This window comes from Oncorhynchus nerka, linkage group LG3, assembly GCF_034236695.1.
Source record: "Oncorhynchus nerka isolate Pitt River linkage group LG3, Oner_Uvic_2.0, whole genome shotgun sequence".
Classification (NCBI taxonomy): domain Eukaryota; kingdom Metazoa; phylum Chordata; class Actinopteri; order Salmoniformes; family Salmonidae; genus Oncorhynchus; species Oncorhynchus nerka.
This window is the reverse complement of record NC_088398.1, coordinates 27,696,109-27,715,801: the sequence shown is the minus strand read 5'-3', so window position 1 is coordinate 27,715,801 and position 19,693 is coordinate 27,696,109. Positions and strand designations below refer to the sequence as shown.

The window sequence follows — 19,693 nt, the reverse complement described above, 5'->3', positions numbered from 1 at the left end:
CAATAGAAAGCTAATTATTTAAATGTATTCTCACTCAGCTGTACCTCAGAAGTAATACAACAACTGACCCTTACTGGTGTGATCCTATAGCTTACCTTATATATATAAAAAATGTAATGGTCCAAACAACAATGCATTGGCAGGGCAATTCAAGCAATGCGGTGATAATGTATTGGGCCTATAGGCTAGTGCACAAACCTCATTGCTACAGTACTGTTTTTAATAGGCTAATGTTGCATAGGCTTGTTTTTTTAAGTCATGTTCAGTGGTAGATCTCGCCTTGCATTTTGACTCAGAAAAGATTGGTGACCAAATGCACTAAACAAACCCACTGAATATTCCTGGGGTGTAATCATCACAACATTTGAACAAAAACTACCGTTTCTATTGGACCGGATCAGCTAATAGGACTATTGGACCTACCTGAATCTGACCAATAGAAACGCTAGTTTTCGCTAGTAGTAATGATTACACACCTGATGACCTAGCTGGTAGAACATACTTTACGCTAGCTAGTTCCTTGGACGAGTTAGTAGGCTGTCATAAAACTAAACGTGAAAAAATTATCTGATACTATAGCTAGCTCGTCTAACTAAAGTTACTACTCTTACGATACCAGCTAGCTAACTACCAGTTGACTTAATTCTGGCATAGGGATATTCTTCGTTTTTTTGGGGTATTACAGCTGTATCTCGCTGGCAACGCGCTAGTTAGCAATAGGATGGCAACTAACTTTAACTTAGCCACATGCATAAAACCCATTCTCTTCTGATCACTCAATCTGAGTTGGATGCTAACTAGCTAAACTAATGTTAGTTAACTAGGGTTAACAGTAGTAGTTATAACTCGCTGATGTGGCTATCGAGCTGCAGCGAACTGAGACCGGATGGTGAAACACTCCACTTTCTTGATGGTTTGGCTAGCCGAGTGACATCTAGCTAGTGGTCTCCTCGCACACAAAAAAAATAAAAACAAAGGCTAGCCTGTTACCCAACTGCCTAGCACCAACATGCTAACACACGAGTCAGAAAAACACATCGAACTAACGTTACTTAGCCAAATCCTCTATATTTGACAGGACTCTACGGGAACTACTGCCTCACTGAAGTGTAAATTAGACTGAATCTGGATAAGTAGAGCCACCGAAATGTTATTAATATCATTCCGCCTCAATCACTACTTTACAGTACAAAGCCATGGACACCCGGAATACTATATCCGGGGACTATATACACTATACTCAAGTGAGTTTATCTCAGCTACGCAGCAGCTTGTCCATTCATTACGAACTTGTGTAAACAGCATGGTTGCTGCCTTTTTTTATTCGTGATATTTTGGACTGATTACCTGTTCCGTCGTTGGTTTTATCCCTCAGTTTGCGAGGCCGGCCCCGCGGCATAGTTCCAGGTTTCAGGGCGGGTGTACTGTGAACGATTTGGGTTTCAAAATGGCAACTGCCTCACCACGAGCACTTCGCGAACACATGAACTCTTCAGTGCGGTAGTAGTGCACGTCTAGCTAGGCTACTTGTCGTGAGGCTCCAATGCATGGAGGAGGGAGACATCTAGCGTATATGGATATGCATTGTCTCAAGGAGAAGCAGGAGTGTCATCAAATTCTTAATAAGAATAGGGAATAAAGTCTCTTTTTTCTTTATTTTTTAAGAACTGGTTCAATAATCATATCCTGCGTGTGAGTCAACTTTTTAATGCAGAAGGATTGTTACTCAATTATGAGTAATTTTTAAAAAATCTCCTTACAATATCCCGGCTACACCTACAGAGTTCGCCATAGTCTTTGATGCTATTCCATCTGGAACTCTCATGTTGTTTAGAGGTGTAGCCAGACCTCACCTTCTTGACCTACCCTCGCTTAATCCAGTTGACTTTCCAATAGGGAAAATATGTTTCTCTTTGCTCCCTCAGAAGAACAGATCTATACGTGCTTTATTTCAAAGGGACATTGTATTCATTCCTTATGTCACAAGTTACTGGAATAGATTGGTCACTAATATATGTTGGGAAAAAATGGGGTTATTACCACACAAATATTTGCTTGTTAACAAGGTCAAAGAGGTCTCTTTCAGAATGATCCATAAGTATTACCCTGCGAATCATTACCTGAAGAAACTCAAAAAAGAAATTAACATTGATTGTACTTTTGTGTTGAGCATCCAGAAACAGTTTTGCATTTATTTTGGCATTGTCTACATGTAAAACAATTATGGAAAGATATTCACAGTTTTATAATTGTTAATATGCTTGATGACCTTTGTTATGGGAGAATGTGCTGCTCGGTTTCCTTTACTATAATAAAGATATAGAAAAACAATTTTACCTCAATCTAATTGTGCTAATGGAAAAATGTCATATTCATAAATGTAAATTCACCAATAAAAAACACTTCTTTTTTTCTATAAGGAATTCGAGTTGTACATTAAGACCATTTAACATTCTTCTAATAAGAAAGCTGTAAAGACAATCAATATGGTTGTTTCTTTTAAGGTCTTTGTATAATCTGTAATTTGTTGTACTCCCTAGCATATGTTATCATTGTCTATTTGTGTACTTCTTGCATGTATACAGACTATTCTAAAAAAAAAAAGAAGAAGAAGAAGAAGAACGAACTCTTTTTTTTAAACACTGTAAAAGGAAAGGGGAAAGTCGTCGATCACGTGACACCATTCAAATCAAAATCAAATTGTATTTGTCACATGCAACTGGTGTATACTTTTAAAAGAAAAAAAAAGAATAGTCTATTTATTTTTTCATGTCCAATGACCGCATATAATTAAGGCACTTTTATAAAGTAGGCACAATTCCTATTCAAAATCATGCAAGAAAAAGCAAGGATAGGCTGGGGGGAAAGCAATACTGAAGCATTAATACATGTATTAAGATGTATTATCTTCCTGTAGGTTAATGTGGTCTAGGCCTACCTGTTCCTGTGCCATGATTATGGCATTGGACATGTTATCCTCATAGGATTGTGGGCTACATAGTTTGATAGATGCAGTACATGTAAACTCAATAAAATTTTATGTGGAATGTGATGAGCTTTAATACTAAAATGCATTGCCTATAGGGATAGCCTATATCCCTAAACCCTGTTCACTGCATATACTGTATATAAAACACTGATATGCATCACTGACTGTACCCTAACTTGTGATGCAAAGATTTACCAAATATGATTGTTGTCACATTCTGACCTTAGTTCCTTTGTTTTGTCTTTGTTTTAGAATGGTCAGGGCGTGAGTTGGGGTGGGCAGTCTGTTTGTTTGTCTATGTTGTCTTTTGCGTTTGGCCTGGTATGGTTCTCAATCAGAGGCAGGTGTCGTTAGTTGTCTCTGATTGAGAACCATACTTAGGTAGCCTTTTCCCACCAGGGTTTTGTGGGTGATTGTTTTCTGTGTCTGTATGTTCCACACGGAACTGTTTCGGTTTTCGTTTGTCTTTCAATTTCTTATTTTGTATTTTCGTGTTCAGTGATTTTGTTCATTAAAACATGGCGAACACGTACCACGCTGCATATTGGTCCGATCTCTCATACTCCTCGTCAGAGGAGGACGAATCCTGTTACAATTGTGACCTTTCATGTATATAAGGCTATAAATTCGATCTGCTCTGATAACAGAGTGACAGATTCACTTTATCAAGCATGTCTCAGATAAACATATGGTCCTGCACATAAACTATTTGTCTTATCCTGGCATAGGTCTCATAGGTCTACTCTAAAATCTGTATGGCAAGTCTATCACTGAACAGAGGGAGGGAATCATCCCAACAGGCAGCATCACTACGCAGATTTTTGGGATCCTACCAACAGCCACCGTCCCTGTTCAGAGGGAAGTGATCCTTCCAGCAGCCAGCATTGTCACTGCACAGAGGGAGGAGATCATCCCAACTGACAGCATCACTCCACAGAGGGAGACAGGCAACAAGCATCACTGTGCATAGTCCCTGTTAAGGAGGGGATTCTCCCAACAGGCATTGTCCCTGGTCAGAGGGAGAGGATCCTCCCAGCAGCCAGTATTCCTGTGCCGAGGGAGGGGATCCTCCAAACAGACAGCATCACTGCAGAAGCAGGGAATCCTCCCAACATGCATCAACCCTGCGAAGAGGAAGGGGATACTCCCAGCAGCCAGCGTCCCCTGCGAAGAGGGAGGGGATCCCTTCAACAGGCATCATAAATCTGCGACCTCCCATCATCACCATGGTATGACCAGCGTGTGATGCTGGAATGAATACTCCACATGGAGATTTCTATTAGAGGAGAAAAGGTAGTTTAATATTGAGCTAACATGCATTTTGCACTGTTTTGCTATGGCTGTATTAAAATCAAATTGTATTGGTCACAAACACATGGTTAGCAGATGTTATTGCGAGTGCAGCGAAATGCTTTTGCATCTAGTTCCGACAGTGCAGAAATATCTACAAATCTAAGTAAAGGAATGGAATAAGAATATATACATATAAATATATGGATGAGCAATGACAGAGTGGCATAGGAAAGATGCAATAGATGTTATAAAATATAGTATATACATATGAGATGAGTAATGCAATATACGTAGACATTAATGAAGTGCCATTATTAAAGTGACTAGTGATCCATTTATTGAAGTGGCCAATGATTTTAAGTTTGTATGTAGCCAGCAGCCTCTCTGTGTTAGTGATAGCTGTTTAACAGTCTGATGGCCTTGAGATAGAAGCTGTTTTTCAGTCTCTCGGTCCGAGCTTTGATGCACCTGTACTGACCTCACCTTCTGGATGGTAACGGGATGAACAGGCAGTGGCTCGGCTGGTTGTTGGCCTTGATCTTTTTGGCCTTTCTGTGACATCGGGTGCCTTAGGTGTCCTGGAGGGCAGGTAGTTTGCCCCCGGTGATGTGTTGTGCAGACTGCACCACCCTCTGGAGAGCCTTACGGTTGTGGGCAGTGCAGTTGCCGTACTAGGCGGTGATGCAGTCCGACAGGATGCTCTCAATTGTGCATCAGTAAAGGTTTGTGAGGGTTTTAGGTGACAAACCAAATTTCTTCAGCCTCCTAAGGTTGAAGAGACGCTGTTGCGCCTTCTTCACCACACTTTCTGTGTGCACCATTTCAGTTTGTCCGTGATGTGTTTGCCGAGGAACTTAAAACTTTCCACCTTCTCCACTACTGTCCCGTCGATGTGGATAGGGGGTGCTCCCTCTGCTGTTTCCTGAAGTCCACGATCATCTCCTTTGTTTTGTTGATGTTGAGTGAGAGGTTTTTTGCTCCACACTCCGAGTGCCCTCACCTCCTCCCTGTAGGCTGTCTTGTCGTTTTTGGTACTTAAGCCTACTACTGTTGTGTCATCCACAAACTTGATGATTGAGTTGGAGGGCTGCATGGCCACACAGTAATGGTTGAACAGGGAGCACAGGAGGGGGTTGAGCACGCACCGTTGTGGGGCCCGAGGGTTGAGGATCAGCAAAGTGGAGATGTTTTTTCCTATCTTCACCACCTGGGGGCGGCCCGTCAGGAAGTACAGGACCCAATTGCACAGGCCGGGGTTGAGACCCAGGGCTGCTAGCTTAATGATGAGCTTGGAGGGTACTATGATGTTGAAGCAATATTTTGAATAGTGTAGTAGTGTAGTGGCAGGTAGCCTAGCGGTTAAGCGCATTGGGCCAGTAACCGAAAGGTCACTGGTTTGAATCCCCGAACCGACTAGATCTGTCAATGTGCCCTAGAACAAGGCACTTCACCCTAATCGCTCTGGATAAGAGTGTCAGAGCCTTGGGAAACTGCAAAATGTATCCTCCCAGAAAGCTAGGCCTTTGACTTTCACCTGTAATTATTTATTTATGTCTGAGAAAAATAAACTTTTCAACCATATGATCTAGTACATAATGAAAGCATAATAAACCATATACAGATATGATAATATGATTGTAAATTCTTCATGTGAAAGACCAAGCCATTTCATACTTTATAATATATCTATATATAGATCAGTTTTCGGAACATCTACCCCAAATATTAGGCTTCCCATTTTGAATCCACAGGTGACACCTTGTGTGACCACATGGTCTCTATGTGACCTGGCACAGTAAAATAGGTTTCAAAAGAAACTGGCTATAGGGGTATACTACAAAAGAAGCTAGATTTCCTCAGGCGTTTATAAAGCTAGCCAGCTTCGTGTAGCTTCACATTCCATCTGTACTACAACTGTGGATATTGCTCGTCCGCCTGCCGCTTGTAACTGTGCATGCCCATGTTGCACGTGGCTGGTCGAACGCCGAACTCTGCCCTACACAATAATATAAATATAATTACTATCGGGATGCATAATTGCCATGGTTTACTGTTGTGATGCATAATTGCCATGGTAATTTGCAATATCCAGTCAATGAGCATTATGGACTATGTACTAATACTACAGATTAAAAATTGGCCTACAAATGCTTACAAAATTCTCATCATGACAGAATTATCTCCCAAAGCAATTACGGCATCCCAAACACAAAAATAATTGAAATATATATATATTTTTTTTATTTAACCTTCATTTATCAGAGAGTCATACTGAGATCAAGGTCTCTTTTACAGATGAGCCCTGAATTAAATAAATTACAGAAAATACACACATCAAATTATCAATACAAAATGCAAGCAAAAAGAAGAACATGGTCATAAAAAAAACACATTCATCAGTAATAAGGTCCTCAAATTTAAAAACATTTTGAAGATTGTCAAAAATGTGGTCTGGTAGAGGGTGATGTAGATGTTGGGGTTAGACCCCAGTTGCCAGTAGAGGGAGTCCACATGATTTTGGGGAATGACTTGGCAGGTAGTAAGGTGTTTAGTTTGCCATCTGCCCACATCTGTAGGAAGCAACCTTCAGTGTCACCTGCAAGGGAATCGCCGGATCAAAACTGTATGTCTCCTGAGGTATTTCCAGTTTGTGCGGTTACCCGCGCGGCCTCTCGTAAGGAGATTGAGAGTAAGCCAGAAAGTCTTGAGTTGCCAGTCAAACTCCAGACAGAACAGACAGAACAGTTGCTCCAGACAGAACAGTCTCTAGTTCTAGAGATTCATTGATGGCTGAGCAAAAGGCTTACAAGGTCGGTTGAAAAACTCCCAGACTTGGCAAAACCTTGGGGTTTTGGTAGATCATTTAGACTCTGAGAAACGTGATGAATTGGTAGCTCTTATTAGAAACTACCCTGTTTTGTTTTCTGACACCATCGCAAACCCACTTAATTGAGCATGATATAGACATCGGAGATGCTAAGCCTATCAAACAGATTTTATCGTGTATCTGAGGAGAAGAGATTGAAACTGGAAACAGAGGTGCAGTATATGTTGGACAATGGTATTGAGGAGCCATGTTGTTCTAATTGGGCTTAACCCTGTCTTTTGGTCAAAAAGTCTGATTCCACTTTCAGACCTTGCACTGATTATAGAAAAGTTAACAATGTTACTAAAGCAGACCTTTACCCTCTTCCTAGGATGGAGGACTGTATTGATCAAGTTTGGTCAGCAAAGTATGTTAGCAAATTTTATATTTTAAAGGGATTATTATATTTATATTTTAAAGAGCTTGTGAGATTGCTGCCTTTATAACTCCATCTGTTTTGTTCTCTTATACAGTGATGCCTTTCGGCTTGCGGAATGCTCCAGCCACCTTCCAGAGGCTAATGAATCCGGTGGTCTCAGGTCTGGAAGGGTGTGCTGTGTATTTGGTGCTCCTTTAACCTAGTTTGTATCTTCTCTCTGCTGACCCCTACGGGCTGTCTGCACCTCTTTCCTCTTAAAATGCTCCCCAGGTACCAGGGCTGCCGAGTTTGAGGGGTGGACAGTCAGTTGGGGGACACAGGGCTTCTACTAGGAGCCGGGACCGGCTCCTCTGCATTGCAGGGGCGGTTCCTCCTGCAGGCAGAGGAGGGTCGTTAGTGATTGGAGTAATCACCTCTCTCTCCGCTCCTCCAGGTATGAACCTGTTTTGTTTGTTCTTTTGTAGTGTTGCATAGTTTTCACTCAGTCATTCACACACACAGATTCACGCATCCATACACTTTACATTATGATACTTCCACACCTCATTCCTTTTTCTTAGTTTAAAGTTAATAGTTTTGGCCTATACACCTTGTTCATTTTTGCCACAGGCTATGAGCCGGACTGTGACAAGATTGTTCCATAAAGAAGGTGCAAGAAAACCACAAGCTGATTTTCCTAACTCAGTAGAGACCAAGGGAATTTCCAGAATTAGCCATCCCTGAGACCTTGTGTGGTAATTCCTACTGTATGTCCAAAGTTTAGTAATGATGTTAGATACAGTGGGATGTTGTCAAATGGCTTCAACCTAAGTGACATCAGAGGGCCAACCAACTTTCTGGTAGAGAATTCAGTGATGAGTACTAAAATTGTTGCCCGTAATAAAGCACAGTGTGCTATGATAAACTGCATCTAACGGCTTTAATGAAGTGGCAGTTGCGTTCATGTAGATGGTGTCGCCGTAGTCTAGGACCGATAGGAACGTCGACTGAATAATCTGCTTTCTCCTATTTAGCGAGAGGCAGGATTTATTTCTGTAGAATAATCCCATTTTCATTCTCAGTTTAACTAATTTATCAATATGCTTTTTAAAAGACAGCTTTTCATCTATCCACATACCCAGATATTTGTAATCACAGACACAATCAATATGGACACCATCCAAAGTGCATATGCTTAAATCATCAGACTTGTTTTTTGGTGCACTAGAGAACAACATATACTTAGTATTACCTGCACTCAGTACAAGTCCAGATTACAATTTTTACAGACAAGTCTATATTAATGTTAAAGTACAGGACCGAGAATCAACCCCCGAGGGGCACCTTTCGTAATATCCTGGAAAGATGATTTAATACCATCAGTAGCTGTTCTGTCTGTCAACCTCTGAATTAGCAGTGAATGATCAACAGTTTCAAAATCCTTTGACAGGTCAATGAAGAGGGCAGCACAATGTTGCCTTTTATCCATACCCTCAACCACATGTATAATCAGGGATGCAGCTATGAGTAGTGCAATGACCTGGTCTAAAACTGACTGATGTACATTTAGAATACATTTCAAGATAAGAAAGATCTTAGCAAAGAATTCATCAAGGATTGTAATGTTTTAGCTAGGCAAGAACGTTTAGCAATAGGCCGATTTAATTATTTATGTCACAAGGTTCACCACATTTGTGAAGGGGGAGTACATATGCCATATTCCAAACCTTGAGGATAGTACCAGATATCAGATATCATCGTCAGATTAAAAATATGGGTTAATGATTCAGAAATCGGGGGGCAAATAGCTGCAGCGAAAATGGATCAAGCATATCTCCAGTGGATTGTTTTTTAGATCAATGTGTATATTCTGGTTTATGAACACAACCAGGAGCTCAAAGTTCTTGAACATAAATATTTAAAGATTGGGATGCCATGAAATTTGATTTGACATTTTTCATATATTTTTTAACCTTTAACTAGGTAAGTCAGTTAAGAACAAATTCTTATTTACAATGATGGCCTACCAGAAGGAAAAAGGCCTCCTGCGGAGACGGGGGTGGGATTCAAAACAAAAAATAAAATAAAAATATAGGACAAAACACACATCACGGCTAGAGAGACACCATAACACTACATACACAAAGAGAGACCTAAGACAACAACATAGCATGACAGCAACACATGAAAACACAACATGGCAGCAGCACAACATGGTAGCAGCACAAAACATGGTACAAACATTAATGGCACAGACAACAGCACAAAAGGCAAGAAGGTAGAGACAACAATACATCACGCGAAGCAGCCACAACTGTCAGTAAAAGTGTCCATGATTGAGTCTTGAATGTAGAGACGGAGATGAAACGGTCCAGTTCGAGTGTTTGTTCCAGTTCGTTCCAGTCGCTAGCTGCAGCGAACTGAAAAGAGGAGTGACCCAGGGATGTATGTGCTTTGGGGACCTTTAACAGAATGTGACTGTCAGAAAGGGTGTTGTATGTGGAGGATGAGTGCTGCAGTAGGTATCTCAGATAGGGGGGAGTGAGGCCTATGAGGGTTTTATAAGAAAGCATCAACCGGTGGGTCTTGCAACAGGGAAACAGAGATGACCAGTTTACAGAGGAGTATAGAGTGCAGTGATGTGTCCTATAAGGAGCATTGTTGGCAAATCTGATGGCCGGATAGTAAAGAACATCTAGCCGCTCGAGAGCACCCTTACCTGCCGATCTATAAATTAGGTCTCCATATCTAACATGGGTAGGATGGTCATCTGAATCAGGGTTAGTTTGGCAGCTGTGGTGAAAGAGGAGCGATTACGATAGAGGAAACAAGTCTAGATTTAACCTTAGCCTGCAGCTTTGATATGTGCTGAGTCGAAGGACAGCGTTCCGTCTAGCCATACTCCAAAGTACTTGTATGAGGTGACTACCTCAAGCTCTAAACCCTCAGAGTTAGTAATAACACCGGTGGGGAGTGGGGTATTCTTCTCCTTTGTTTTGGAGTTGTTCAGAACAAGGTTAAAGGGCAGAGAAAGCTTGTTGGACACTAAGAAAGCTTTGTTGTGGAGCGTTTAACACAAAATCCGGGGAGAGGCCAGCTGAGTATAAGACTGTATCGTCTGCATGAGGGTGAGGATGAGGAAGCTTCCTACTGCTTGAGCTATGTTGTTGATGTAAATTGAGAAGCGTGTAGGGCTTAGGATCGAGCCTTGGGGTACTCCCTTGGTGACAAGCCGTGACTGAGACAGAAGATGTTTTAACTTTATACACTGCACTCTTTGAGAGAGTTAATTAGAAAACAAGGCCAATGACCCCTCAGAGATACCAATACTCCATAGCTGACCCACAAGAATGGAATGGTCTACCATATCAAAAGCTTTGGCAAAGTCAATAACATTGCTTAGAATACAGACAGTACCAGTCAAAAGTTTGGACACGCCTACTCATTCAAGGGTTTTTCTTTATTTTTTACTATTTTCTACATTGTAAAATAATAGTGAAGACATCAAATCTATGAAATAACACATATGGAATCATGTGGTAATCAAAAAAGTGTTAAACATATCCAAATATATTTTATATTTGAGATTCTAGTAGCCACCCTTTGCCTTGATGACAGCTTTCCACACTCTTGGCATTCTCTCAACCAGCTTCTTGAGGTAGTCACCTGGAATGCATTTCAATTAACAGGTGTGTCTTGTTAAAGTTCATTTGTGGAAATTCTTTCCTTCTTAATGTGTTTGAGCCAATCAGTTGTGTTGTGACAAGTTAGGGGTGGTATACAGAAGATAGCCATATTTGGTAAAAGATCAAGTCCATAGTACGGCAAGAAGATCTCAAATAAGCAAAGAGAAATGACAGTCCATCATTACTTTAAGATATGAAGGTCAGTCAATCTGTAAAATGTCAAAAACTTTGAACGTTTCTTCAAATGCAGTCGCAAAAACCATCAAGTGCTATGATAAAACTGGCTCTCATGAGGACTGCCACAGGAAAGCAAGACCCAGAGTTACCTTCTGCTGTAAATGATACGTTCATTAGAGAGTTACCTGCCTCAGAAATTTGAGCCCAAAAATGCTTCACAGAGTTCAAGTCTCAATATCAAGTGTTCAGAAAAGACTGTGTGAATCAAGCCTTCATGGTTGAATTGCTGCAAAGAAACCACTACTAAAGGACACCAATAATAAGAAGAGACTTGCTTGGAAACACGAACAATGGACATTAGACCTGTGTAAATCTATCCTTTGGTCTGATGTTTTGGGGTTCTATCCTCAGTGTCTTTGTGAGATGCAATGTAGGGGAACAGATACTATTTTTGCATGTGTGGTTCCCACCATGAAGCATGGAGGAGGAGGTGTGATGGTGTGGGGGTGTTTTGCTGGTGACACTGTCTGTAATGTATTTAGAATTCAAGGCACACTTAACCAGCATGGCTACCACAGCATTCTGCAGCAATACACCATCCCATCTGATTTGCACTTAATGGGACGATCATTTGTTTTTCAACAGAACAATAACCCAAAACACACCACCAGGATGTGTAAGGGATATTTGACCAATACAAGTGATGGAGTGCTGCATCAGATGACCTGTCCTCCACAACCACCCAAGCTCAAGCCTATTGAGGGAGTTTGGGAAGAGTTGGACCGCGGAGTGAAGGAAAAGCAGCCAAAAATTGCTCAGCATATGTGGGAAATCCTTCAAGACTGTTGGAAAAGTATTTCTCATGAAGCTGGTTGAGAATGCCAAGAATGTGTAAAGATGTAATCTAGGCAAAGGGTGGCTACTTTGAAGAATCTTTTTTGGTTACTACATGATTCCATATGTGTTATTTAATAGTTTTGATATCTTCACTGTTATTCTACAATGTGGAAAATAGTAAAAATAAAGAAAAGCCCTGGAATGAGTAGGTGTTTCCAAACCTTTGACCGGTACTGTATATAGAGTATTTCATGAACATATTGCAAATATATTTCAATGTATTTTGAATTTACCACCCTACATTTCAAAATATAATGTAACTTATTATTTAATTAAACTTACAGTAGGGGTACAATTCACTGTGAGTAATTAGTCTCTCTCTATGTTTCGTGCTGTGCTTGTACTGGAGCACTAAAAAAACCTTTGTTTTGATGTGACCCTTTCCCTCACCCCGAGGTCATACAGCAACTCTATATCCATCACTATGCAAGAACTAAGCACTTCTGGTGGACACACGCGTGTATGCACTCCAGATTGCATAACCCCCCCCCCCCCCCCCCACACACACACACACACACACACACACACACACACATATCTCGGGTTGGTTTTGGTGTGTGAAAAAGGTAAATACATCGACCAGTAGAGGACAGCAGTGACTTGTGAATTTTTGCCATAGTTGCTACAGAAGCGATATTCTGCAAATTGTCAATAGGCTGCCATTGCTGCTCAAATAAGATACGGTCCATTGAGATCAGTTGTTCAGCCTGAGAGGCAATCTCAACTTCCTGAATCTTGCAAAAATGAAGAGTTGTCGGTCCTCACCTCCTCGATAACCTCCTTTTGGCGAGGAAGGACAAGTATATCCTACCTGAGTACTTCGCAGAAGACTTTTGAAATTTGAACACAGCCCTTTAGAATCAGCGATTGTTCTCTGGAAAGAGGAAAATATGTAAACATTTAAAAACAATGGTACTTATCATTTTATCTATACTTGCACAACTAGCTACATTTGTTTTTTTTCACTTCACACATTTACATTGGGATTCCACGCAGTTGGACGAGAGTCTCATTTCATACAAGCGCATGCTCCTTGTCGCCTCTCCCCGATTACCTTTGACCTTTTTCTAAAGGAGGCCAGAGAGGAAGGACTGCTAACACAGGAGGTGAGCAAATCTAATTGAGAAAAGGCCAATTAAGATCCTCTGCTTTGTCACTCCTGCTCAAAAGGGAGAGTCACCTGAATGTTAAATGTTTGTCCTTGGCAGTGAACCCATGACAGGTATTAATAACGAAGCTTTCATACACTGACAATGACAGGAAGTTGAGAGAATTGATGTTTGTGATTCAGCGTGACAAGCATAATGTCTCTGTCTGTGGAATCAAGCCCAGTGCAGTGTGGCTCCCAGTTGATTTCTGGTTGGAGGAAGCCACACTCTCGACTCCGACCGAAGAAGAGATCCATGTTCATTGTGTTAGAACATCTGATCCTGCCACATGAGCTACACTCTCAGAAAAAAAAGCTTTCCAAAAGGGTTCTTTGGCTGTCCCCATAGAACCCTTTTTGGTTCCAGGTAAAAAAAAAACATTTTTGTTTCCTGGTAGAACCCTTTTGGGTTCCATGTAGAACCCTCTGTGGAAAGGGTTCTTCATGGAACCCAAAATGGTTCTACTTGGAACCAGAAAGGGTTCCTCAAATGGGTTTTCCTATGGGGACAGCCGGATAACTCTTTTAGGTTCTAGATAGCACCTTTGTTTCTAAGAGTTTATTCTGCCTGTCCCCCTCGTGGTTCGCCGGGACCACTGATCTGAGTGGTGAAAACAAAAGCTGGGACATCACACTGACCTTGAGGGATCCTCAATGCCCCTGTTTTTCTCTCCTTTCTTATCCAGCAGTCTGTTTCTCTCTCCACGGTGAAGGGGAGAGTGATCAATCATGAAGATTGTCATTGCCAAAGGCAGGGCGATTGTAAAGCCCAACTCTCTGTTAGAGAGGGACACTGCAAGAACGTTGAGGACACGTGATGAGAACGTTGTGATAACCTCATCCCTACCCCAGTCCAAAGCTTCCCCACTAACAAGTTTCACCTCTTACACTGACATCAGAGATACTGAGTGCAAATAGAAAGCTAATACTCTTCATTGTCCTGTCTGTACTGGACATGTGCTTGTGGTGTGTGATGAATTGGAGTTTGGATTGTCTATATTTGGGCTCAGTGGCTTCCCCCCCAAAATTGACCGATAATAAAAAAAATCTAAACATTTAAAATAACTTAGCTTTCGTCTCTTTGTGTTTCATAATTTTACTTCAATTCGCAAGAGGTTGAATGAATCCCACCGGAGAAAGCATATGAGCGAGCAAAACAGCGCCCCTCTTTCTCAGTATGTGAAGCCCAAGCCCATCTATCTAATGCTGTCTGGTCAAAAAGAGTATGACATTGTTGCCGCCCATAGCATTGAATGCAAGGGAGGCCAGCGAGCCTGTGGCTTCCCTTGATGAAATTTTTTAAATAAAATAATAGCCAATCAGCGTTGAGCTAAACTGAGTGAGCTCAACTGTGAATAGTCCTGGCACACCAAAGAAATTGTCAACGGAAGCCAGTTTGGATTTGGCTTCACACCAATCACATCACATCAAAAGCAGAATGTAATTTACAGAAAAAAACTGTTGCTTCTTGTTGAATTGTTGTCCTCCAGTGGCTAGCTAGCTAACTAAAATGTTCCCTTCCCTAAATTAACCATGAATGGACTAGGGATTTGGTATTGTGGTTTTACTTAATTCTCTCTACTGGCCAATGATTATAACAAAGTTTCTGATCCAACCATAAATTCAAACATTGTGCCCCTGGCCTGAAAGGATGGAGGTTCAATATGCAGCTAGATGTATTAGGCTAATGTTAACTGGCTGGCCTGGCTCATCGTTGCCCATGAAAGTAAGTTATAGTGAGCAAGCATTTTTGCCAGGTATTGTAGGACAACACAAACTAAAAGCGTGTACTGTATAACAGAGTCATAGACCATTTCGGCAACATGGAAGAGAGGAGGATGTCATTGGCATTTCTCTACAAGTAGGGTGAGTCAACATGTTCTTTTCCCCTGCTTGCAAGTACACGCAAGCACACACGTGAGGTGAGGCATATGCAGTCTGTGTTGGTGGGGGCAGGCGTGGTTGTATGTCTCCTGAACTGTTTTTGCTGTTTCTTTGTGCTCCTCTCTTCCCACCTCTGAACATCGCTCTGGCAGAGCTGCCGCCAGGTCAGGAGCAGAATCCTCCAGGTCTGTGGGTTTGATGTTGCACTTCTTCAGCAATGTTTTCAGCTGGTCCTTGTAGTGCTTCATATGCCCCCCTGCAGACCGCCGGCCAAGATGTAGCTGGCCATACAGGATCTTCTGCTGCAAGGGTTCCTGAGACATTCTAATGACATGCCCAAGCCAGCGCAGTTGGTGTTGGGTGACCATGGCCTCCATAGTCTTACAGTTGGTGTTGGGTGACCATGGCCTCCATACTCTTACAGTTGGTGTTGGGTGACCATGGCCTTCATACTCTTACAGTTGGTGTTGGGTGACCATGGCCTCCATACTCTTACAGTTGGTGTTGGGTGACCATGGCCTCCATACTCTTACAGTTGGTGATGGGTGACCATGGCCTCCATACTCTTACAGTTGGAGTTGGGTGACCATGGCCTCCATACTCTTACAGTTTTTGTGGGGTGACCACGGCCTCCATACTATTACAGTTGGTGTTGGGTGACCATGGCCTTCATACTCTTACAGTTGGTGTTGGGTGACCATGGCCTTCATATTCTTACAGTTGGTCTTGGGTGACCATGGCCTCCAAAGTCTTACAGTTGGTGATGGGTGACCATGGCCTCCATACTCTTACAGTTGGTCTTGGGTGACCATGGCCTCCATACTCTTACAGTTGGTGTTGGGTGACTATGGCCTCCATACTCTTACAGTTGGTGTTGGGTGATCATGGCTTCCATACTCTTACAGTTGGTGTTGGGTGACCATGGCCTTCATACTCTTACAGTTGGTGTTGGGTGACCACGGCCTCCATACTCTTACAGTTGGTGTTGGGTGACCATGTCTTTCATACTCTTACAGTTGGTGTTGGGTGACCATGGCTTTCATACTCTTACAGTTGGTGTTGGGTGACCATGGCCTCCATACTATTACAGTTGGTGTTGGGTGACCATGGCCTCCATACTCTTACAGTTGGTGATGGGTGACCATGGCCTCCATACTCTTACAGTTGGAGTTGGGTGACCATGGCCTCCATACTATTACAGTTGTTGTGGGGTGACCACGGCCTCCATACTATTACAGTTGGTGTTGGGTGACCATGGCCTTCATACTCTTACAGTTGGTGTTGGGTGACCATGGCCTTCATACTCTTACAGTTGGTGTTGGGTGACCATGGCCTCCAAAGTCTTACAGTTGGTGTTGGGTGACCATGGCCTCCATACTCTTACAGTTGGTGATGGGTGACCATGGCCTCCATACTTTTACAGTTGGTCTTGGGTGACCATGGCCTCCATACTCTTACAGTTGGTGTTGGGTGACTATGGCCTCCATACTCTTACAGTTGGTGTTGGGTGACCATGACCTTCATACTCTTACAGTTGGTGTTGGGTGACCATGGCCTCCATACTCTTACAGTTGGTGTTGGGTGACCATGGCCTCCATACTCTTACAGTTGGAGTTGGGTGACCATGGCCTCCATACTCTTACAGTTGTTGTGGGGTGACCACGGCCTCCATACTATTACAGTTGGTGTTGGGTGACCATGGCCTTCATACTCTTACAGTTGGTGTTGGGTGACCATGGCCTTCATACTCTTACAGTTGGTGTTGGGTGACCATGGCCTCCAAAGTCTTACAGTTGGTGTTGGGTGACCATGGCCTCCATACTCTTACAGTTGGTGATGGGTGACCATGGCCTCCATACTCTTACAGTTGGTGTTGGGTGACCATGGCCTTCATACTCTTACATTTGGTGTTGGGTGACCATGGCCTCCATACTCTTACAGTTGGTGTTGGGTGACCATGGCTTTCATACTCTTACAGTTGGTGTTGGGTGACCATGGCTTTCATACTCTTACAGTTGGTGTTGGGTGACCATGGCCTCCATACTCTTACAGTTGGTCTTGGGTGACCATGGCCTCCATACTCTTACAGTTGGTCTTGGGTGACCATGGCCTCCATACTCTTCCAGTTGGTGTTGGGTGACCATGACCTTCATACTCTTACAGTTGGTGTTGGGTGACCATGGCCTCCATACTCTTACAGTTGGTGTTGGGTGACCATGGCCTCCATACTCTTACAGTTGGTGTTGGGTGACTATGGCCTCCATACTCTTACAGTTGGTGTTGGGTGACCATGACCTTCATACTCTTACAGTTGGTGTTGGGTGACCATGGCCTCCATACTCTTACAGTTGGTGTTGGGTGACCATGGCCTCCATACTCTTACAGTTGGAGTTGGGTGACCATGGCCTCCATACTCTTACAGTTGTTGTGGGGTGACCACGGCCTCCATACTATTACAGTTGGTGTTGGGTGACCATGGCCTTCATACTCTTACAGTTGGTGTTGGGTGACCATGGCCTTCATACTCTTACAGTTGGTGTTGGGTGACCATGGCCTCCAAAGTCTTACAGTTGGTGTTGGGTGACCATGGCCTCCATACTCTTACAGTTGGTGATGGGTGACCATGGCCTCCATACTCTTACAGTTGGTCTTGGGTGACCATGGCCTCCATACTCTTACAGTTGGTATTGGGTGACCATGGCTTCCATACTCTTACAGTTGGTGTTGGGTGACCATGGCCTTCATACTCTTACATTTGGTGTTGGGTGACCATGGCCTCCATACTCTTACAGTTGGTGTTGGGTGACCATGGCTTTCATACTCTTACAGTTGGTGTTGGGTGACCATGGCTTTCATACTCTTACAGTTGGTGTTGGGTGACCATGGCATCCATACTCTTACAGTTGGTCTTGGGTGACCATGGCCTCCATACTCTTACAGTTGGTCTTGGGTGACCATGGCCTCCATACTCTTCCAGTTGGTGTTGGGTGACCATGACCTTCATACTCTTACAGTTGGTGTTGGGTGACCATGGCCTCCATACTCTTACAGTTGGTGTTGGGTGACCATGGCCTCCATACTGTTACAGTTGGTGTTGGGTGACCATGGCTTCCATACTCTTACAGTTGGTGTTGGGTGACCATGGCCTTCATACTCTTACATTTGGTGTTGGGTGACCATGGCCTCCATACTCTTACAGTTGGTGTTGGGTGACCATGGCTTTCATACTCTTACAGTTGGTGTTGGGTGACCATGGCTTTCATACTCTTACAGTTGGTGTTGGGTGACCATGGCCTCCATACTCTTACAGTTGGTCTTGGGTGACCATGGCCTCCATACTCTTACAGTTGGTCTTGGGTGACCATGGCCTCCATACTCTTCCAGTTGATGTTGGGTGACCATGACCTTCATACTCTTACAGTTGGTGTTGGGTGACCATGGCCTCCATACTCTTACAGTTGGTGTTGGGTGACCATGGCCTCCATACTCTTACAGTTGGTGTTGGGTGACCATGGCCTCCATACTCTTACAGTTGGTGTTGGGTGACCATGGCCACCATACTCTTACAGTTGGTGTTGGGTGACCATGGCCTCCATACTCTTACAGTTGGTGTTGGGTGACCATGGCCTCCATACTCTTACAGTTGGTGATGGGTGACCATGGCCTCCATACTCTTACAGTTGGAGTTGGGTGACCATGGCCTCCATACTCTTACAGTTGTTGTGGGGTGACCACAGCATACATACTATTACAGTTGGTGTTGGGTGACCATGGCCTCCATACTCTTACAGTTGGTGATGGGTGACCATGGCGTCCATACTCTTACAGTTGGTCTTGGGTGACCATGGCCTCCATACTCTTACAGTTGGTGTTGGGTGACTATGGCCTCCATACTCTTACAGTTGGTGTTGGGTGACCATGGCTTCCAAACTCTTACAGTTGGTGTTGGGTGACCATGGCCTCCATACTCTTACAGTTGGTGTTGGGTGACCATGGCCTCCATACTCTTACAGTTGGTGATGGGTGACCATGGCCTCCATACTCTTACAGTTGGAGTTGGGTGACCATGGCCTCCATACTCTTACAGTTGTTGTGGGGTGACCACAGCCTCCATACTATTACAGTTGGTGTTGGGTGACCATGGCCTTCATACTCTTACAGTTGGTGTTGGGTGACCATGGCCTCCAAAGTCTTACAGTTGGTGTTGGGTGACCATGGCCTTCATACTCTTTACAGTTGGTGTTGGGTGACCATGGCCTCCAAAGTCTTACAGTTGGTGTTGGGTGACCATGGCCTCCATACTCTTACAGTTGGTGATGGGTGACCATGGCCTCCATACTCTTACAGTTGGTCTTGGGTGACCATGGCCTCCATACTCTTACAGTTGGTGATGGGT

The 19,693-nt window shown here is 43.2% G+C and overlaps 1 protein-coding gene and 1 long non-coding RNA gene across 2 annotated transcripts in view; one reads left to right on the top strand and one right to left on the bottom strand.

Annotated features, from left to right (window-relative positions):
- LOC115114267 (zinc finger protein 236-like) overlaps positions 1-1,501 on the bottom strand; it is an 86,748-nt gene extending 85,247 nt beyond the window's left edge. Inside the window, exon 1 of the mRNA XM_065010894.1 lies at positions 1,348-1,501. Within this exon, the coding sequence (XP_064866966.1) occupies positions 1,348-1,399 (52 nt within the window). The 5' untranslated portion in view covers positions 1,400-1,501. The remainder of the gene's footprint in view (positions 1-1,347) is intronic.
- Positions 1,502-12,979: 11,478 nt separating this feature from the next.
- On the top strand, positions 12,980-14,482 carry LOC115115035 (uncharacterized). Its single transcript, XR_003861319.2, has 2 exons — positions 12,980-13,372; positions 14,100-14,482. It is a non-coding gene; the product is annotated as an uncharacterized LOC115115035 (long non-coding RNA).
- The last annotated feature ends 5,211 nt before the right edge of the window (positions 14,483-19,693 follow it).